The 22,817-nt window shown below is 39.5% G+C and overlaps 1 protein-coding gene across 1 annotated transcript; it reads left to right on the plus strand.

The window, feature by feature from the left end:
* Positions 1–210: 210 nt before the first annotated feature.
* Positions 211–22,328, plus strand: LOC140738679 (fructose-2,6-bisphosphatase TIGAR-like). Its single transcript, XM_073066336.1, has 6 exons — positions 211–417; positions 3,499–3,536; positions 10,243–10,364; positions 13,045–13,122; positions 19,592–19,702; positions 21,284–22,328. Exons 1-6 carry the CDS (start codon positions 386–388, stop codon positions 21,725–21,727), a joined length of 825 nt encoding a protein of 274 aa, XP_072922437.1. The 5' UTR covers positions 211–385; the 3' UTR covers positions 21,728–22,328.
* The last annotated feature ends 489 nt before the right edge of the window (positions 22,329–22,817 follow it).

Consider the following 22,817-nt stretch of genomic DNA (forward strand, 5'->3'; position numbering starts at 1 on the left):
CAAGGGCAGACTGCAAAAAAAATGGAAAAGGATGAATAGCTTTAACATATACAGGTTAAATTGAATAGAACGATTTAAATGGCAGAGGCAGACGCAGACTGCATTAAATAGAACAGTGTGAATGGAACAATATTAATGTAAGTGGGCAGGTATTGACTGTATTAAGTAGAACCGTGTGATTGGCCAAGAGAAAGTTGCAGGATGGGGAAGGGCAGGGCAGGTATGTGCCATGAGCAGGCTCTCTCGAATCACGCGGTTCTCGGAAGCTCCTTGCTCGGATTGGTTTGGGTTCGGCCTCTGGGCGGTGTGTCCTATCGGAAGGGGCTTTGCCGAGACGTGCAGCAGCTGACCGGGGAGGAGAGATCCCAGGACATGCGCCGGTATTATGAAGAACTTCGGCGTTACCTTGGTCCGTCAGTAAGTAACGAGCGAGCGAGCGGGGGCTGGGTGGTGCGCCTGGCCTCGGGAGCACCAGGGCGGTTGCTGATGCTGAGCCTCGCGGTGTCCAGCCTGGAGCAGGTCGTCGGCCCGGCGAGGCAGACCAGCTGCCCTCCTCTCAGTAATAACCCACTCCCGACCGAGTTCTCCGGCTCTGGGCACCGGAGGCTTCTTAACAGACAGCGGCGGACAGGACTTTTATTCAGGCTTCAATGGAGGAAGATCGTATTAGCAAACAAGATTAAATATCACTGGATGGTTATAGGCTTTAATCACTCGGCTAGACTGCATTTCCTTTGTGAGTGTGCGCCAGTACACGGGAGCCAGGCCCAGTAGAAATTCTCATCATCGGAGGAAACACGAGTGAAATGGAGGAACAGCTAGAATGAAATGGCTTCCTTACAGGAAGCAGAGGGAGAGAGGTTGAGAGAGCTGTGGGTTTGTAATGGATGCTGACTGTCGGTGTATCTCCTGGGATGAAGCAAAAAAAAGAAAGGACCATGAGATGGGCCTTTCGGGGATCAAGCTGAGAGCTGGGTAGGAATCGGCAGAGTTCTGAGTGGAAGGAGTAGCAGCCATACATGTTTTGATGATCTGGAAAAAGAGTCGGTGGAGGAGGCAGAGACAGGGGTATTTGGGATCTATGCAAGTTACATTAATTACATCCTTGACCATTAGAAAGTAGGTAGAGTTCAAAGAGAAAGTTCAGTCCAAGAAGATGCAGCTGGTCGAGTGGTTGCTAGAGGACAGAGTCCAATCCTAACCTCAGGTGCTGTTGTGGAGTTCAGAATCAGGTGTATTGTCACCAGCATGTGTGGTGAAATTTGTTAACTTAGCAGCTCAATGAAATGCATGATAATATAGAAAGAAAAAAATAAACAACCAAGTAAATCAATTAAAGTATATATATAGAATAGATTCAAAATAGTGCAAAACAGAGATAGTAGATCTTTTTTTAAAGTGAGGTGTTCATGGGTTCAATGTCCATTTAGGAATCGGATGGCAGAGGGGAGGAAGCTGTTTCTGAATCACTGAGTGTGTGCCTTCAAGCTTCTGTACCTTCTTCGTGACAGTAACAATGAGAAGAGGGCATGCCCTGGGTGATGGGGGTCGTTAATAATGGACATCGGCTTTCTAAAGCACTGCTTCTTGAACATGTCTTGGATGTCTGTGGAGGCTAGTACCCAAGCTGGAGTTGACTAATTTTACAACTTTCTGTAGTTTCTTTCGGTCTGTGCTGTATCTCCACCCGCCCCCGCCTTCCCCACATCAGTGAGATGCTGCCTGTTGGAATGCTCTTTACATCTATAGAAGTTTTCAAGTGCTTTAGTTGACAAACCGAATCTCTTCAAACTCTTAATGAAATATAGCTGCTGTCTTGCCTTCTTCATAGTTTCATCAATATGTTGGGGCCAGATTAGATCCTCAAGAGAGCTTGACAGTCTCGATTTGAAATTGCTCATTTTTTCCACTTCTGATCCCTCTATGAGGATTGGTTTGTGTTCCCACATCTTACCTTTCCTGAAGTCCACAATCAGCTCTTTGGTCTTGCTGACATTGAATGCAAGGCTGTTGCTGTGACACCACTCAACTAGCTGGTATATCTTGCTCCCAAACGTCTTTTCGTCACCATCTGAAATTCTGCCAACAATGGTTGTGTTATCGGTAAATTTATAATTGGCATATGAGCTAACCTAGCCACACAGTCATGGGTATAGATGTAATAGAGCAGTGGGTTAAGCACACACCCCTGAGGTATGTCAGTGTTGATCGTCAGTGAGGAGGCAATGTTATCACCAACCAGTTTGAGTGTTCACCCTGTGATCACATGGGTGTCCTCCAGGTGCTCCAATTTCTTCTCACAGTTGATCAGTGTAACTGGGCAGTTGATAATCAGTTTGGAGTTGCTGGGCCAAAAGGCTAATTTCTGAGCTTTATCTTTCTATAACTAACAAATTATAGGCAGAGGAGTAAGTGTGTTGATGGAGCGGAACTGCTTAAGTCTTCCTTCAAGGAAAAGGTGAAAGAAAGGCCTTCAAACCACCTTGGTGTGGTGTGGCTTTATTATATCATTGATTGTAAAGTTCAGACAGATGGGATGGGGGAATTAGAAAATGTCCAAATTACAGGAAGCATTAGGAAAGGGAAAGGATCAGGGAATAAAGGATGAAATGAAAGTAGAGAGAAATAATTTAACTGGGGCAAGGATAGGCTGAAACAATGAAGTTGATTGGCTTGTGGATCTTGGGAAGAGGATCAAAAGCATTTGTGCAGAGCTGGAGTGTTTTAAGAGTAGAAGCTGCTGGAAGGAGGACTCTTGAGGAAATGGGAGCCATGACTGTCATGGAGACAATGGCATGATGCTCACTGAGTGCCACGTTAGTGTAACATTTAGTATGACACTATTACAGCTCGGGGCGTCAGAGTTCAATTCCAGCGTAGTCTGTAAGGAGACTATATCCTCCCTGTGAATGTCTGGGTTTTCTCCAGTTTTCTCCCACAGTCCAAAGACATACTGGTTAATGGGTTAATTGGTCATTATAAATTATCCTGTAATTAGGCTGGCATTCAGTCGGGAGTTGCCTGGCGGTGCAGTTCGAGGGGCCAGAAGGGCTTATTCTGCTCTGTATCTCTAAATAAAAATGAATAAAATAAAAAATATATCATAGTGCCGAGAATGAGGGTGTGTCTGAGAGCAACGACTACTGATTTGGGGTTACTAGAGTATATTTCCTCCTACTGTTATTTCTGTTGAGATTTTACCTTAATAGTGTTATGTAAGCTGCTGAAAAATGTACCACGCTAAAAAATCTGCAAAAACTGCAGTTCTTCTGTCATTGTTCCTGTGCTCTTACAGTAGTAATACCATTTGTTTAGTTCGGGGGTTCCCAAGCATTTTTATTCCATGGAAAATTACCATTAATCAAAGGATCCATGGACCCCAAGTTGGGAACCCCTGGTTTAGAGATACATTTGTTGGTAGATATTTGAAGCACTTCAATTGAGTAGTGTGAAATTTTACTTTTTACTAATACTATTGATACAAATGTTCTATTTTAGTGGTGAGACGAGATACAATAAAGCAAAACTCCTTCAAGGTAAGCCCTAACATTAAGAAATATTACATATTTAATCTCAAGCTTGTGCCTCTTGATTTGTTTGTCCTTTTGCTTACCTTCTCAGCTTGGTGTTGGTGAAAACTTATTCCATTAGTTATCTCACTCTGCTCCTCCTTTGCACAGTAATAGTTTTAATATTTTGTATTTTGTTAAAAGGGTTAATGCATGCATCACAGATGCATTTAATGTGATGGGCTACATAATCTGTTTTAAAATTTATTACTTATTCAGAATCATTTATTTATCACATGTACATCAAAACATACGGTGAAATGTGTTATTTACATTCATAGCCAACACAAAGCTAATGGTGTGCTGCAGGCAAATGTTGCCACACATTCTGGCGCAAATGTCGCATACCCACCATGTTCACAGAACAACAGCAACAAAACAAACCCATTATCTCCAGGACAGATTGTCTCCTGGTCTCCAACCTCCAATAAGTACCGTAGATTCCGGATTTTAAGCCGCTACTTTTTTCCCACATTTTGAACAGCTTTGAACTTTGCGGCCTTTAATACGGAGCGGCTAATGCATTATTTTTTTTCATGCCGCCGAAAACATTTTGCCTCGTAACAGTAGACCAATAAAATTGATGAGTAGTTCACAGAGGTCCAATGAAATTGTACGATAAATCAAGCGCACTTTCACAATTAAATTATTGTAAATCAGTCATTTGTACTCACCCTCATCAACATGGAAAACACTCGAAGAAAAGCATTGTGCTGCCTTTATGGCAGTTATTTAGTTTATAATATTTTCGCTTAGTAATTCATTTTCTAGTTAAAGTTAGAAGAGTTTTAACTATATTTGTTTTCTGTACTACATCGCGGGATGCTATGACGTCACACCCGGTTTCGCCGCGTCTTGTGGGATACCGGTTTGCGATAAACGGGAAGGAGGGGGCATTAGACCCGAGCGAAACGCTGCTTTTAAATGCCGTTTGCGATAAACGGGACGGCGGGGGTCGAGCGGCGGAGCGAAAACGCTGCTTTTAAGTTAAAGGCGATCAATAACTTTTCCTGGTAGGCTGCAGTATATATTTTTTTACCAGTCGTTAAGAGATATTGGAATGTTGTTCAGTAAAGAAGTATACGCAACGTATATTTAAAAGTAGCCGCGTTACGGGCACGGTTCGAAAAAAAGCATTTGCAATATGTATTTGTTTTTGTTACCATATGGATTTAATTAAAAGTTAAAAAATCCTCACGTGTAATATCTTTCTGTGTAAATATCTCATATTACAACGTGGGACACCTGCGGCCGAAAATCCGGTGCGGCCTTTACAAGTAAAAAATTGATTTTATTTCTAAAATTAGAGCCAGCGGCTTTTAATCAGGTGCGCTCTGTAGTCCGGAATCTACGGTACATTTGCAGTTAGTTTGGGAGCCATTGTTGGCTCCCAAACAAAATCCTACAGAGGAGGATTGGCATCATTTAATCCATCAACTCCAATATGGTGTTTATCTTCAATCCTGGATTCGAAGATTCCTGAAGTCTGTAAGGGCACGTGTTCAAAATAAATTTATTATCAAAATACATGTATGTCACCATATACAACCCTAAGATTCATTTTCCTGTGGGCATACTCAATAAATCCATAATAGAATTAATGAAAGACCATACCAACTTGGGTGTTCAATCAATGTGCAAAAGACAACAAACTGCAAAGATGAAAAACATTCATTTTCATAGCTTGTCATGCCAGCCATGCAAATAAACAAACAAACATAAATAGAGAAATAATCAGTAAATATCAAGAATATGAGATGAAGAGTCCTTGAAAGTGAGTCCATAGGTTGTGGAAACATTTCAATGATGGAGCAAGTGAATTTGAGTGAAGTTAACCCCTTTGGCTCAAGAGCCTGATGGTTGAGGGGTAATAACTGTTCCTGAACCCGGTGACTCCTGTACCTCCTTCCTCAAGGTAGCAGCAAGAAGAGAGGATGTCCTTGGAGGTGGGGGTTCCTGATGATGGATGCTGCTTTCCTGCAACAACTCTTGGTGTAGATGTGCACAGTGGTGGCGAGGGCTTTACCCGTGGTGGACTGGGGCATATATATCCGCTACTTTTTGTAGGACATTCCATTCAAGGGCACTGATGCTCCATACCTGGCTATGATGCATCCTGAAAATATACACTCCACTACACATCTATAGAAGTTTGTTAGGCTGAATCTCCACAAACTCCTAAGGAAGTAGAGGCGCTGCCCTGCTCTCTTCATAATTGCTCTTGCGTGGTAGGCCCGGGACAGGTCCTCCGAAATGATAACACGGAGGAATTTTCAGCTGCTGACCCTCTTTACTTCTGATCCTCTGATGAGGACTGACTCACGGACCTCTGGTTTCCTCCTTCTGATGTCAATAATCAGCTCCTTGGTCCTGTTGACAGTGAGTAAGAGGTTGTTGTGGCTCCACTCAGCTAGATTTTCAACCTCCCTCCTATATGCTGATACATCATTGCCTTTGATTCGGCCTACTACAGTGGTGTCGTCAGCAAACTTGAATATGGCATTGAAGTTGTGCTTAGCCAAACAGTGTGAAGTGAGTAGAGCAAGGGGCTAAGTACACAGCCCCGCGGTGCACTTGTGCTGATCGAGATTGAGGAGGAGCTGTTGTTGCCAATCTGAACTGACTAGGGTCTGCAAGTGAAGAAATGGAGGATCCAATTGCACAAGCAGGTATTGAGGCCAAGGGCCTTGAAACTTGTGGATTAGTTTTGAGGGGAAAATGGTATTGAATGCCAAGTTGTAGTCGATAAAGAGTATTATTATGTATGCATCTTTGCTGTCAAGATGTTCCAGGGTTGAGTGAAGAGGCAATGAGATGGCATCTGCGGTGCACCTGTTGCTCCAGTAGGCAAATTGGAGTAGATCCAAGTAGCTTCTCAGGCAGCAGTTGATGTGTTTCATCACCAATCTCTCAAAACACTTCACCACTTTGAAGGGAAATAATTGATGCAGGTTACCATGTTCTTAAGGCACCAATATAAGTGAAGTATGCTTGAATCTAATGATCTCCATAAACAGCCAGTTGATCAGCAGAAACCTTTAACATTTGACCAGGTACCCTGTCTAGGCAGGATGTTTTTTGTGGGTTCACCCTCCTGAAGGCTGCTCACACATTGGCCTCGGAGACTGAAATCACACAATCAGTGGGGGCTGTGGGAGTTCATGATGGTTTCTCCATTTAACAGTCAAAGCGAGCATAGAAGGTATTAAGCTCATCTGCAAGCAAAGCCCTTTTGTTGTCTATGTTGCTTGATTTTATTTTATAAGAGATGATGGCCTGCCACAACTATTGAGCATCCTTCATTGATTCAAGTTTAGCCTGGAGCGGCCACTTCGACTGTAAGGTGGCTTTCCAGAGAACATACCTAGGCCTCTTGTAAGTTTCGTGGTCTCTGGACTTGAATGCTGCTGGCCTGGCCCTCAGCAAATTGCAAATCTCATGGTTCATCTATGGCTTAGAGTTAGGGAAGACTCTGAATGATTTTGTGGGACTCACTTGTCTACAACTGTTTAATAAAGTCTGTGACAACCATGGTATATACATTCAGATTCACAGATGAGACCTTGAACATGGCCCAGTCCTTCAACTCGAAGTAATCTCGTAGCCGCTCCTCTGCCTCCTGTGACCACCTCTTTGTTGTCCTAATTCCTGGAGCCTTGCTCTTTAGGTTCTGCCTGAATACAGATAGGAGAATGTTTTAAGGATATTGGAAATTGCATGGAGTTCCCTTCCCATCACCACGTCTTTACCTCTTTCCCACAACCACAGAATCATAGAAATATACAGCTCCTTCAGCCCATGCCACCCTTGATACTGTCTCTACTAATCCATTTGTCTGAATTAGGCCAAATCCCTTTACACTTATCCAAGGACTTGTCCAATTGGCTTTTAAAATTTGCAATAGTATCTGCATTTCCATGCTATTTGACTAATGAACCTAAAAAACCCTGAATGCACAAAATTGGCACTCAGTTAAAAGAATTGTCTTCCTTAATTAAAGTATAAGGCTGTGGTATAGAGGAGTGTTTCAGACAGCTGGGTCAAACAACACCATGTCTATAGAGTAGTGTACTTTCAACTCCACCCAAGCAAATTGCTAAACTGCTGATACCAGAAGTTACCACAGAATCTTCTACCAACTAAAAACATTGTGAATAGTTCTTCATTCTTGTGGTCTTGCATGAGATTGTCAGCAAACAAGCTAACAGAAAATGCTGGTAATCGAGAGGAACACACACAAAATCACTGTCACTGTTCATTAAAACTTCATCAGTTTTTAAATTGTGTTATGCTCACCAATTTACTTGCTAACATTTCTGTTTATTTATTCATGGCTTGTAGACATTGTCAGCAAGGCCAGCATTTATTGGCTATCCCTCACTGTTCTCAACAACAGTGATAAGCCAGTCCGTTGAGTTGCTGTCGTTCATGTGAACGCTAGTGAATCTGTTATGATATGGCTGCAGTTCGATGCCGTGTCAGCAAAAGGATAGCAATGCGCTTTTCAGTGGGGAATCGCCTGTGATTTGGGAAGACTGCTGTTACTTAATGCCTACTTATTCATTTGTTAAATCTGGAGAGAGCACTGCTTTCGTGAGTGCTGCAATATATCTTGTAAACAGTACATGTTCCAGCAGTGGAGTTCTGGTGACAGATGGGGCTTGAGTCAAGTGGGAAACTTGTCCAATTTGTTGTGTTTAATTGAACTTTTTTTCCCCGCAGAATGCCCCACCTTTGTTCTGATTTTAAAGGAATAATATTTCCAGTTGCCAAAAAAAAAGTTTGTGGGCCCTTTGCAAATACCTGCATTAATTACTCATAAAATGTGGTGTGATCTTCATCTAAATCACAATAATAGACAAACACAATCTATTTAAACTGATAACACACAAACAATTATATTTCTTCTTGTCAATACTGGGTACACCATTTAAACAATTACAGTCTAGGTTCAAAAAAGTAATGGACCTCTGGGGTAATGCCTTCTACAAAAGCTATTTGGAGTCAGGTGTTCCAATCAATGAGATGAGATTGGAAGTGTGGGTGATATAAGTGCCCCTCCCTTTTCTTTTAAAAAGCCTGCTCTTCTCAAGAAAGATCTGTTTGTATGCACCATCCCTCAATCAAAGGGTGTTTGAGGAAGAATTGTAGAGATGCATGAAGCTGGAAAAGTCTGCAAAGGCATTTCTAAAGACCTGAGTGTTCATCAGTCCACAGTAAGAGAAATTGTCTCCAAACGGAGGAAATTCAGTACAGTTGCTACTCTCCTTAGGAATGGGTGACATGAAAAGATCACACCAATGGCACAATGTACAATGCTAAAGGAGGTGAAAAAGAACCCAAGGGTTCAAAAAGATCTGCAAGAATCTCTAAAACTTGCTAAAGTCTATTTTCGTGTGTCCACTATATGAAAACCCCAGAACAAGAATGGTGTTCACGGAAGGACACCACTGGTCTCCAAAACAAACATTGCTGCACATCTCAAATTTGCAAAAGACCACCTGAATGTTCCATAACACTTCTGGGACAATGTTCTGTGGACAGATGAGACAAAAGTTGAACTTTCTGGCAGAAATGCACACCACTGTGCTTGGAGGAAAAAGGGCACTGCACAACAACACCAAAACACCAAACACGTGAAGCATGGTGCAAGGAGTATCATAATTTGGGACTGCTTTGGGGCCACATGGCCTGGACAGTTTGCCATCATTGAGGGAACAATGAATCAAGATATTTTATGGGAGAATGTCAGGATAGTGGTCCATTGCCTGAATGAAGCTTAATAGAAGCTGGATGATGCAACAAGACAATGATCTGAAACACAAGAGTAAATCAACAACAGTATGGTTTGGAAAGAACATTAGTATTTTGGAATGGCCAAGTTGGGAGTCCAGACCTAAACCCAATTGAGATACTGTGGTATGACCTGAAAAGGGCTGTTCATGCAAGGTATCCCAGAAATATTGATGAACTGAAACTGTTTTGTATGGAGGAATGGTCTCATACTGTCAGTACATTAATTGATTACTGTAAATTGCCCCTGCTGTAGGTATGTATAGCATCTGGGGGAAATTGATGGGAATGTCAGGATAATTGCACAAAAGATTGGAGGATGGGATGACTCTTTACAAGCCAATGTGAACTTGATTGGCTATATGGTCTCATGCTGTGTTGTAAAGGAAGGATGAAATGTGGAAGTTGTGGTATTTGGCATAGATCTCTTCACTTTCTGAGGAAATATAAATGGAATTGAAAGCTGAATAAGTATCAAAAATATCTCAACTTATGACCTTATGGTGGAGCATATCAGTGAAGCATATGGAGGTAGCTGGGCCTTAAACATTGCTTAGAAGAATAATTCCACCTTTGTCTTGAACTGATGTCATTGGCATCCAGTAACCAAAACATCTTCCTTCGTTCTAATTAAAAATATTAAGATTTACAAAACTCATGTTGGATTTTTACAAGAAGAGGCTTAATACATTTTTGTTTTAGTGGGAAATAATAGGTTTCTCTTGAGATGGGGATTAAACGGTTTCTCTATAATGAAAAGAATGTGCTAGCTTGACCAAACACTTTTATTTTCTGTTATAATTCAGAATACTTTAGAGATATGCATCATAAGTAACATTGACAAAAATTAATGTTTTCCCATCTGTATATCCCTTATCAGGACAAGGAGTGGATGAACCACTGTCCCAGATTGGTCTCAAGCAGGCTGAGGCTGCAGGCAAGTTTCTCAGCAACATCAAATTCACTCATGTGTTCTCAAGTGATCTACAACGTGCTAAGCAGGTGGGTTCAATTTTTATTTTGCTGGTTTTGCTTAGTGAAAATTCTGTTTCAGTTATATTTAGTAATTGTGTGTCTAAAATCATGCTAGAAAATTTGCTGTTTTAGCTATCTTGTTAATTAACGGATGTTGAAATGTTAAAAGTTAAAATTGCTGTTAATGCACATCTGAAATGAGTAAAGGGCAAGTTAAAAGTTTTACTGTGCAATCTTTTCCAAAATTTATTAATATGAAATTGCCTTGCTTGTTTCAGATGCTGATGTTATTCTCCATTTGCTGGAGACTCAAATTACATTAAAATGCTTCTGGCTGGAAGTTCACTATGGAACTTATCTAGTGGATCTGCTTGTCTTTTATTGTGCTTTGACAAGCTGGTGATGAGGTGCCAGCACCTCTGGAGTTGCTCTTGAATCCATTGCTAGCACACTGACATACCTAGCTGAAGGCGTGGATGCAATTAGCTAGAATAAGCAGCACATCCCATTAATTTGAAACGTGTTACTTACCTTCATTAAGAAGGTATGTGTTTTTTTATTTTTATGTTTTTAAACATTTCTGGTAGTTTATGAAGTATTTTTGTTAGTTTAAAGATCTTAAAGATTAACTTTATTTGTCACAAGTACCGTAGATTCCGAACTACAGAGCGCACCTGATTAAAAGCCGCTGGCTCTAATTTTAGAAATAAAATCAATTTTTTAATTGTAAAGGCCACACCGGATTTTCGGCCGCAGGTGTCCCACGTTGTAATATGAGATATTTACACAGAAAGATATTACACGTGAGGATTTTTTAACTTTTAATTAAATCCATATGGTAACAAAAACAAATACATATTGCAAATGCTTTTTTTCGAACCGTGCCCGTAACGCGGCTACTTTTAAATATACGTTGCGTATACTTCTTTACTGAACAACATTCCAATATCTCCTAACGACTGGTAAAAAATATATATACTGCAGCCTACCAGGAAAAGTTATTGATCGCCTTTAACTTAAAAGCAGCGTTCGCTCAGATCCAAAGCCGCTCGCGTAATGTGCTCCCCCCCTCCTTTCCGTTTATCGCAAACGGCATTTTTCCCACAAGACACTGCGAAACCGGGTGTGACGTCATAGCATCCCGCGATGTAGTACAGAAAACAAATATAGTTAAAACTCTTCTAACTTTAACTAGAAAATGAATTACTAAGCGAAAATATTATAAACTAAATAACTGCCATAAGGCAGCACAATGCTTCGAGTGTTTTCCATGTTGATGAGGGTGAGTACAAATGACTGATTTACAATAATTTAATTGTGAAAGTGCGCTTGATTTATCGTACAATTTCATTGGACCTCTGTGAACTACTCATCAATTTTATTGGTCTACTGTTATGAGGCAAAATGTTTACGAGGCGGCATGAAAAAAATCATGTATTAGCCGCTCCGTATTAAAGGCCGCAAAGTTCAAAGCTGTTCAAAATGTGGGAAAAAAGTAGCGGCTTAAAATCCGGAATCTATGGTACATTGAAATATACAGTGAAATGTGTTGTTTGTGTAAACAACCAACACAATCCAAGGATGTGCTGGAGGCAGCCCAGAAGTGTTACCATGCATGCCCACGGATTACTAACCTGAACACGTACAAACTTGGCCTGTGGGAGGAAAGCAGAGCACCTGGAGGAAACCCACACGGTTATACGGACAATGTACGACCTCCTTACAGACAGCCGTGGAAGTGGATAGCTGACACTGTAAAGTGTTGTGCTAATCATTATCTACTGCACCATCACTTTTTTTAAGAATTGTTGTGCAATTATAGACGTAATCCTTCCGCTAGCCTGTAGGTCACCCTTGGATCAGGTGTAGCGCCTGCTTAGTCCCCCCCCACCCTGATCAGGTCACATGACACCATGGGAGCAGGTGGTGGATGGTTGTGTGAGCAGCTAGTGCATATCACAAGTCCTGGTTATGTGACCACAGCAGGCAGGTCATCTCTGAGAAGTATTGATAATGGCTGAGGTCACCGGTCTTGTAAAGACACTGCCCAGAAGAAGACAATGACAAACCACTACTGTAGAAAAAAAATTGCCAACAACAATCCTGGTCATGGAGAAGGCCAGGATCGCCCACATCAATAAGACACGGCACATGATGATGATGATGTTATTGTAGTGAAAATGCATAAATTGATCTTTCATCATTTGGAAGGTGTGTGCATAAGCTTGAAAGTGCCAGCCAGTAAACCCTCCCATCCCTGCACCCTAACCCCCACCCCCAGATGTATATAAGTGGGATGGAGTAGAAACTTGACAGGGCAGGATGATTATTGAAGTCAGAAGTGATTAGATACATCTATTGAAAATCTAAAACATCCCAATCCTGTGTCATCTCTGCAAGAGTTCTTTCAAACAGCATGGTGGCCCCATTATTGTCAACTGTGTCCTCATAGAATTCTTTAGCACAGAGGAAATTGTTAACTCAGTGAAGATGCTCCCGGGGCAGTCCTGTTTGTTTTATTTATCTGTCCCTTCCTCAAAGCCCTGAAAGTTATTCTTTCATGGGTGCTTATCCAAAGCCCTTTTGAAAGTACCAACAAACCAATAATTTAGAGCTGTTTTGTAATTTTATCTTTGAACGTAAACCAATTTGCAATATTAATTCATTGCATATTTGGTGCTTATAAAATGCTTAATCTGTGTTTCAGACTGCATCTGCTATTATATTAAAGAACAGTTATGGATCTAAACTTGAAATAACCTGTGATACAAGGCTTCGAGAAAGAGTAAGTATCAGAAGAACTCAAAGGTGCGTTTTGAAGGGATCATAGATGAACTTGAAGAAAAACTTTGAGTTTTGTCAAAGTTTTGTGAATTCTGGAATTGAAGGTTTCATTTTGTCAGGACACATCACTGCAGGTTTCTTATCTTTCTTTATCTACAGTTCTCAATGTAATTTCTTGACATTTACTTGTGTCAGCTGTAAAAGTGCTGCCGTGTACAGTATTGCACAAAAATCTTAGCACATATAGCAAGCATCCTTAAGGCATTTGCACAATACTCTTATTTGTCAATGTGGAGCAGAGAGCAAATTTGTAAATCTGACAGGAGCAAAGAATGTTGGGACTGCTGAGGGCAGAGAGCTACAAGAGGGGTGTGGGATAGGGGTGGCGTGAGTGCAGGCACACACCAGCACTGAGACACCAGGTAAGGTCATTTGATTCCAAACAATTGGTCTTTTGATCATTACAGAATGTCTGTTATGGTTCCGCTCTCCCCACTCTCTCTTCCCCTTTTCCCAGCCATGATTTCCCTTTCCTGGCCCTTTCCCACTCTCAGTCCACAATCGAGACCCACATCAGAATCGGGTTTACCATCATTCACGTATATCATGAAATTTGTTTTTTTTGCGGCAGTGTAATACATAAAAGTACTGAAGTACTGTGCAGAAAGTTAGGCACCCTAGCTATATAGAGTTGCAAGAAAAAGTTTATGAATCCTTTACAATTACTAGGTTTTCTGCATGAATTATTCATGAAATGTGGTCTGATCTTCATTTAAGTCACAATAATAGACGAGCACAATCTACCTAAGCTAATAACACACAAACAATTGTACTTTTCATGTCTTTATTGAACACATTGTTTAATCATTCACAGTCCAGGCTGGAAAAAGTATGTGAACTCTGGTACGTAATAGCTGATAGCGCCTTCTTCAGCAGCAATAACATCCATCAAACATTTCCTGCAGCTGCTGATCAGATTTGCACAACATTTCAATGGGGTTAAGGTCTGACTCTGACTTGGCCATTCCAAAACACAAATTGTCTTCTTTTAAAAACATTCTGCTATTGATTTACTCTTATCTTTCAGATCAATTGTCTTGTTGTATCATCCAACTCCTATTAAGCTTCAGGTGACAGACCGTTACCCTGATATACTCCTGTAAAATGTCATGATACAATTTTGAATTTATTGTTCCCTCACGATTGCACGCTGTCCAGGCTCTGAGGCAGCAAAGCAGCCCCGAACTATGATGCTCCTTTCACCATTCACAGTGGAGATGAGGTCTTGGTGTTGGTGTGCGATGCCCTTTTTTCTGCAAACGTAGCAGTGTGCATTTCTGCCAGAAAGTTCAACTTTTGTCTCATCTGTCCACAGAACATTGTCCCAGAAGCGTTGTGGAACATTCAGGTGGTCTTTTGCAAATTTGAGGTGTGCAGCAATGGTTGGTTTGGAAAGCAGTGGTGACGTTCCGTGAACACCATTCTTGTTCAGTGTTTTTCTTATAGTGGACACAGGAACAGAGACTTTAGCAAGTTCCACAGATTCCTGCAGGTCTTTTGCTCTTACCCTTGGGTAACCTCCTTCACCTCTTTTAGCACTGCACGTTCTGCTGTTGGTGAGATCTTTGTAGGACACCCACTCCCAAGGAGAGTAGCAACAGTACTGAATTTCTTCCATTTGGAGCCAGTTTCTCTTACTGTGGACTGTTGAATACTCAAGTCTTTAGAAATGCTTTTGTCGCCTTTTCCAGCTTCATGCATCTCTACAATTCTTCTAAGGCCCTCTGAAAGTTGTTTTGATTGAAGCATGGTGCATAAAACCAGTTCCTTCTTCAGAAGGGCAGGCTCTGTCAGTAACCTGGCTTTGTGTGTGTGTGTTTTTATATAGCGCAGGGCCCCTCTACAACCCACTACTCAAATCTCATCTTAGTGATTGGAGCACCTGACATTTGTAGAAGGCATTACCCTGGTGTTGAACCTAGACTGTGATTGTTTTAGTGGTATACTCAGTGGTGATAAGAAGTACAATTGTTTGTGTGGTAATAGTTATAGGCAGATTGTGTTTTTCTGATCTTGTGACTTAGATGAAGATCAGACCACCTACTTGAGTGAATAATGCAGAAAACCAGTTCACAAATAGGTTCACAAGCTTTTTCTTGCAACTGTGTATGTGGCTAAGACATATATTACCTGGTATTAAAATATCTCTATTGTGTTGTGGAAAGGGGAAAAATAAGTTATGAAATAAAAGCTGGGCGTAATAGCAGCCTACAGAGCATCTGTAGTGAGAAGAACAGAGTTAACGTTTAGGTTGGGGCTGAACTGAAATAGTTGGGGAATTAAACATTTTTAAATAATTGCAGAATGAAGGGAAAAGACAAGGAAAGAAGAGACCAGAATTTCTGTAACAAGTGCAGGACAAAAGTGATTAAATGCCAAAAAGAGTGATAGCATGAGAGAGAAATGGGGATGGGACAAGGAACAAAATAAAAGTTGCTCAAAGTTTAATGGCAACACTGGTACATTAACGCCACCTAATGTCGAAAATGGGAACAGTGGTAATGGTCTGAAGATAATGAGATCCAGCTTTAAGTGCCCAGGCAAAGGATAAAGTGCCATTTTTAGAGCTTCATTGGCACAGTGTACAAAGGCAGATAATGTATAGGAGATATCTAATTTGAAAAGTCACGTTCCAGCACATGTATATTGAGGGAAACATAATCATTTATACGTGGAATTCTAAAACCTTTTTGAGCAGCTATCTAGAGAAGTTTCTTTATGAAATGTGTTGATAGAACCTGGTTGAAAAGGAAGGGTGCTTAGTAGGAATGCCTAAAGACAAATCAGATTTCAGGGTTTTTTTGTAGGTTGACCTATCTCTCCATCCCTGCTGTGCAAGAATGCTGTCATATTTGACTACCAAAGACTAACAACTATTAACTTTGAGAATGGTAAGAACTTATAATATGAGGTCAGTGAGACAGATTCATTTAGGCAAATATAAGATAATATAATTTGTGTATATAGGAATTATTGGATGAGACTTACCAAATCATAAAATCAGAAAAGGATTTATGCCAAGGAACAAAAAACAGGTGGGAGGTGTTAAACAGGTAAATGCAGGATAGGTAACGTAATAGACTCATGGAACACTACAGCACAGAAACAGGCCCTTCTAGTCTGTGCCAAACTGTTAATAGCCTAGTCAGATCAACCTGCACCTAGACCATAACCCTCCCACTCATGTACTTATCCAAACTTCTCTTAAAATGTTGCAATCAAACCCACATCCACCACTTCCGCTGGCAGCTCATTTCACACCCACACCACCCTCTAAATGAAGAAATTCCCCATTCCCTTTAAATATTTCACCTGTTACCCTTAACCTATGACCTCTCGTTCTAGCCTTTGTACGTAATTTCAGTGGGAAAAGCCTGCCTGTATTTACCTTCTCTATACCCCTCATAATTTTGTGTATCTCTGTCAAATCTCCCTTCATTCTTCTGTGCTCCAGAGAATTAAATTGTGACTTATGCATCCTTTCCCTATAACTAAAGTCCTCAAGTTCATGTAATATCCTTGTGAATTTTCTCTATACTGTTAAAATCTTACTAATCTTTCCTGTTGGTAGGTGACCAGAATTGCACTTAAAACTCTAAATTTGGCCTCATCAACATCTTGTATAACTCCAACATAACATCCTAATCTTGTACTCAATACTCTGATTTATGAAAGCCATTGTGCCAAAAACTCTTTACAGCCCTATTTACTTGTGATTCCACTTTCAAGAAATTATGGATCTGTATTCCTAGATCTCTGTTCTACTGCGCTCCTCAAGGATCTAACGTTCGGTGTTTATGTCCTACCTCGGTTTGTCTTCGCAAAATGCGACACCTCGCACTTGTCTGCATCAAATTCTATCTGCCATTTTGCAGTCCATTTTTTCAGCTGGTCCAGAACCCACTGCAAGTTTTGATAGCCTTCCTCGCTGTCCACTATGCCCCCAATCTTAGTATCATCCACAAATTATTAATATAGATAACAAGCGACAATAGACTTAGCACCAATTCCTGTGGCACATCAGTAGTTGCAGGCCTGCATCTGGAGAGGCAACTACCTACTACCACTCTCTGGCTTCTCTTGCATAGCAAATGTTGAATCCAGTTTATTACTTCATCCTGAATTTCAATTGATTAAACCTTATAGACCAGGGGTTCTCAACCATGGACCCCACGGTTAATGGTATGGGTCTAGGCCATAAAGGAGGTTGGGAATGCCTGTTCTAGACCATACTGTCACGCAGAACTTTGTCAACGGTCATGTAGACAATGTCTACTACTCTTCCTTCATCAACTTTCCTGGTGGTTTCCTTAAAAAAAAAGTCTCTAAGATTGGTTTATGTGTTTCATACAGAGTTTGTGCTTTTGCAGAATAATATCTAATGAATCAAATGAGGCTGGTCTCAGTTGATCCTAAAATATAATCCTTTAAGCTATTGGGGTTTTTCAATTTTCTGCCTAAATACTCACGCTTTCATGGCTGTTCTATATCCTCCACTTTCTGTTAACTTGGTCAGTGCCAAACATCTACATTTTTTGCCTGCTTTCTCTATGCTCACTAACCTACTTGAGTTTACTATTCAGCAGCATTTTTGATTTATAACTCTCATCTTTAAGTTAATATCGCTTCATGTCTCTACTATTTCCTGTGTCTATAACTTTCTTCATCGTTACAAAACTCTTGAGAACCCATGTTTTTCTTAAATCTGATCTATTTTGCATTTCCAGTGTCCTTCGCATCAACTAACCTCATCTAAGGTCTATTCTTTGCAATTCTGTTCTGCATGTTTCCACTCCACACTTTGATTTTAAAACTTGTGGGAAGGAATCCTATAAAGGCTTCTTTCTCTTAAGTTGATATTTAGAAAATTAATGGTACAATTTTAATTTTATAATTGTTAAAATTGAGTATGTAATATACTGGAACATTTCAAGTTTCCAAATGTATTTTTCTTGTATAATTTTACCTGCAGTAATATCCCTAAGCTGTGAAAATAGATTTTGGGGACTATAATTTTGATGTTTGATCTCCCCTAAACCAGTGTTATACTTGTAGGCAGTTAGTTAATTAAAGAGACACATCAGCAACATTCTAAAACTAGTTTAGATTTGGAGGGTGAAGTCTTTTGGTTGGATCTAAATCACATGAAATGATATAAGGGTAATGTTGAAAGAAGGGACTTTCAGCTGATGCATAATAAAATGATTCATCAGTAGCATGGTATTAAATTACAACTGCCAATACTTTTGACAATGATTGCAAGCTGATCAAAGTAGGAAAACATCACAATGGAAAGATACAAAAACTTTGCACAGAGTATATTGAATTTTATAAGTTATTTTAAATCAAATATTTATTTTGAAGTACTTATTCAGTGAGCTAATGATTTTCCTAAAATCCATTGCATATGTTTGCCTATATGCATTACTACTTTGAGCATTAAATAAATAATGTCTCCAGTTTGATCTGGCCATTTTGGGTAGATGCCTCTCACTAGCTGTCTCCAGCTATTGGGCAGTTTTAATGCTTAGGGTATTTCCAGTAGTTGAGGAAGTAATTCCTTTGATGTTCATCTACCATTAAAACAGTTTTTGGCCACATCACAACAAACTGATGGTGTGTGGAACAGCACGGAATCTATACAGATTTCACTGTAGAAAAGCACGGGGTATTTGAAAGCTTATTTATTAGTTAAACTCTCTTCTTTCTGTTAATCATAAGCTGGAACAATTTGATTCATACTGGGAAAAATGGTTTAACTTCATAATGCCTCATAGGCCTGATTTTATTCTCACAAATCAATGAATCTGTTGTAAAAAAAAGATCACTCCCTACTTGTACATAGTTCTTCCCTTTTGCTTGTTTTTTCTTTCCACTCTTTTTTATAAGTGTATACCCCAGATAAATACTTTGTGGAGATTTTGTGATATATATGATTATATGATATATATGTACAATGTCTGAAATACATCTTATGGAAATGTTTGTTTGATGAACTTCAATAAAAAAAATAAATTACAAGAACATAATTATCTCAACCAGGAGTGTCAGGGGGTGAGGAATAAGTGAAGTGGATCATGTAGACCCAACTTTAAACTACAATACTCTATCTTTTTCCTCGTACAACGACTCAGCTCATTATAATTTGGGGAAAAATTGAACTGCTGTGGGGTATAGCATTGAGTTTCTTTCAAGTGCAGTATGAAAAGCAGGAATTGCCAAGCAACTTCTCTATTGATGAGAGGAAGTTGCAGAATAACATGGTTCGTATTCCTTTTTGTGCTAATCAAAGAGGAAAAGTTGTCAAAGAAGTGAAGAGTTTACGTATGCAGGTGAAATAAGGGAATTTTAAATCTTTCCTTGAATACAAAGTTAGAATAATAAATAATAACCCCTTTTTTTGTTAATAGAGATATGGGATTGTTGAAGGAAAGCCCCTGAGTGAACTCAGGGCAATGGCAAAGGCTGCAGGACAGAAGTGTCCTTTCTTCACGCCACCAGGGGCTGAGACTGTAGATGAAGTAAGTCATCTAGAATTGCTAATGCAAGAGACAACCTTGTCTAGAAACATATGAGCTAGCTTGTCTCATTTATATTCAGATAAAGACTTGGAACGAATTTGTACAGTGAATGTTATTTATTATTAAATAGTTCAGCTATAATTGATCATTTTTTATCAGATTAGTGGAGAAGTGATTCTCAACTTTGAATGAGAAGACATGGCTCAGTTTCAATTCTGAAATTAAGTGCACTGGAACTGCACTTGCTGAGGTTTCCTGTTTCAGTTGGTGAAGCTTGAAGAAATGCATTTTTAAGTCTGAGGATCTCTCTACCCTTGCAAGTAGATATAAAAGAATTGATGGGATTTTTCAAAGCTTTTACAGTTTTATTTTATCCCTCAATCAACAACCCTTAAACAGATCATTCATTCTTTATCTCAAAGGTATTTATGAAACCTTGCAATATGCAAATTGGTTTCCTTATTTACTTACAATATTGTAACTAATACCCTCAAAAGTTCTTTGGGTGTACAGGACTTGGGGAAATCTTTAGTTGTGAAAATCATTTTACAAATTCAAGTTCTATCTTTTTTAAGGATTGTGCTTTAGGCTGGAATTCGATTTCATAAAGTGTGTGCAACAAATTTGGACCACACAGAACATTGAAAGTTCTTGGATGACTTTGTATCTGATGCCTCACGCTTTGTTCACAAGGAGATTGTGCAATTGCCTGGCCATGCTGAAGTATGTTTAAAATGTTCAGGTTAGATTGTGGTTATTAGTCTGATTGGATAATACTCCTGTAAATTGCATCAATGAGAATTGAATAATGACTGGTTTAAACTTTTGATTTTCTTTTTGTTGTGGATAACAGAATGCCATCAGCTTTCTTCAAGCTTCTTCAACCCACATTCAAAATTGTTGTGTCTACTAAAACAGTGAGCATTCCAGTAACAGAATATATGTGGTTTGTTCAGTGAATATTAATTCTGAGTTCACGAAATGGAAGACTGTCTATAATTATATCATATTTCCATTAGATTGTCTGATAGAAATATACAAATGCCATTTTCTCAATTGATAAATAAAGTAATTGTCCTAACCATGTACTAAATATGGATATCCACACTACTGGCAGGTTGTTGAGATTTAAATTAATATTGGCCTCTAAACATTAATTAGGCTGAAGTGTATTTTAAGTTAACAGTAGTATGCTGTTGCATATGTTGGAAGTCTATGTCCCATCACCACAATTTCTGTTATGTTTTGTCTTGGTCTTGGTCTTGGGTTTGATGATGCTGCTGTTACGTATGCAAGAAAAACAGAGTAGGAGTAAGCCTTTTTACTGAGTTCTGTTAGCCACAGTACACATTGAGCAACTTGCAGTACGGGAGCTAGGAACTTGGCCCACCAAGTTGAAAAATATGCATATTCGAAAGCTCGTGCCAAAATATGCCTCCTGCATATTTAATCAGCAGCACATGCAACTTGCAATCAATCTGATACAGTTCAGCTGTGATGGTGAGAAAGGAGTGCAGGTCACTTATGGAGTATATTGTACATACAACAGACTCTTTAACAAGACTCTTAATTGCTTTACAGGTTCAAGCTCGGGCAGAGGATTTTTTTAATTATTTATGTCAGCTTCCTATGGAGAATACAGACAAAGGTTATGGTACGCCAGATCAGTTTGATGAAGTTGCTGATTATTCAGGAGGTTTGCATATTTCAGTAAAAAATCCGTGCTGTGTGCACACCAACAGTTCTAATGTAAATGATGACAATTCCAGTAGTCCAGTGGATCTAATGGCTAATATACTTATAGTCAGTCACGGTGGATTTATTCGACAGTGGGTTAAGTATTTCGTAGAGGATCTGAAATGTCTTTTACCCCAATCCTGTGATGAATTTAAGGCATTTTCTGTATGTCCAAATACAGCAATAAGCAGTTTTATCATTACTTTAAATCAGGTAGTTAGCTCTTCTCCTCGGATAATGTGTAACTGTCTATACAAATGTAGCCATATTGATGATATTTCTCCTTAAAGCCAAAGAAATAATACATTCTTGATGATGTATTACAAAAATTTATGCTAGTACATTGCTAAAATCAGGTTCAAATCTTTTTTTTCTATCTATCCTTGCTTCAGAAGTTTACACTCCAGAGGATTGCATAGTCCTAAGAACTTGATTACTTTTGGAAAACTACCTCTTGTGTTTACTTTTGTGCAGTAAAAGATTATTTATGGTTACTGTGGTGTTATAATTTAGCACTCATCAGTAATTTTTTTTATTGAAAGCTGAGGGAAGAATACTACAATGTGTTGATTGAAGACTATAGTTACTGATTTATCCTGAGATACCTTGAAAACAAGGTATACCTATAAACAAGAACATATATGATTTGGTAATCTGGCCTTCATATTCGTAATACCATAAAGCTTATTTGTACCTTGAAAGTGATCATACTGATCAAAGAAACCAGAATGTGTGCTACTTTAAATTATTAACCCTAGTGGAAAATAATATTTAAGCATTCATATATACATGAAAGTTTGATTGAAGTGATATTTATAAAGAAATAACACTTAAATTATTGCTATTATGTATATTGTGGAAGTGAAAATAAAGGAGACATGCTACACAACTTGATTTGGTCTTCTATTACTTAGCAGTTTCTAAATCATGCTGTTAATAATTTATTGGTGCATCTCGGACCATTGACCCATTGGGATGTGAATTTGTGATCTGTTGGGTGTTCCATTTCCCGCTTGAATTTCCCGAATCTTGGCTGTTTTACTCTGTAATGATGGGGAATATGCTTTTCCTTTACAAATGAGGTAAAATAAGAAAAAAGTTAAATAAACAATCTGCTGGAGGAGCTCAGCTGGTCGAACAGATCTGTGAAAGGAAAGGAATCGTCCCCATTTTGGGTCAAAACCCTGAGTCGGGATCTGAGTTGTGATAACACCCTGGAACAGGTGTCCACAGGGCTTTGCTTAATGGTATTGGTCCAGGGCATAAAAAGGGCTGGGAACCCTTGTCCTAGACATTAGGCCTCTTACATAGTTATCTGCAGAAACCTAGTCCTCTGTGGCGACCCACTTTCTGCACAGGCGAACCGGCTCACAAATAG

Source organism: Hemitrygon akajei, chromosome 14, assembly GCF_048418815.1.
Source record: "Hemitrygon akajei chromosome 14, sHemAka1.3, whole genome shotgun sequence".
Lineage (NCBI taxonomy): Eukaryota > Metazoa > Chordata > Chondrichthyes > Myliobatiformes > Dasyatidae > Hemitrygon > Hemitrygon akajei.

Bases quoted from the DNA above. Each gene is read 5' to 3' on its own strand.
- LOC140738679 (XM_073066336.1), top strand. From the start codon at position 386: ATGAAGAACTTCGGCGTTACCTTGGTCCGTCA. The intron at 418-3,498 runs GTAAGTAACGAG...GTTCTATTTTAG, and splicing joins GGCGTTACCTTGGTCCGTCA to TGGTGAGACGAGATACAATA. The intron at 13,123-19,591 runs GTAAGTATCAGA...TTTTGTTAATAG, and splicing joins ATACAAGGCTTCGAGAAAGA to AGATATGGGATTGTTGAAGG.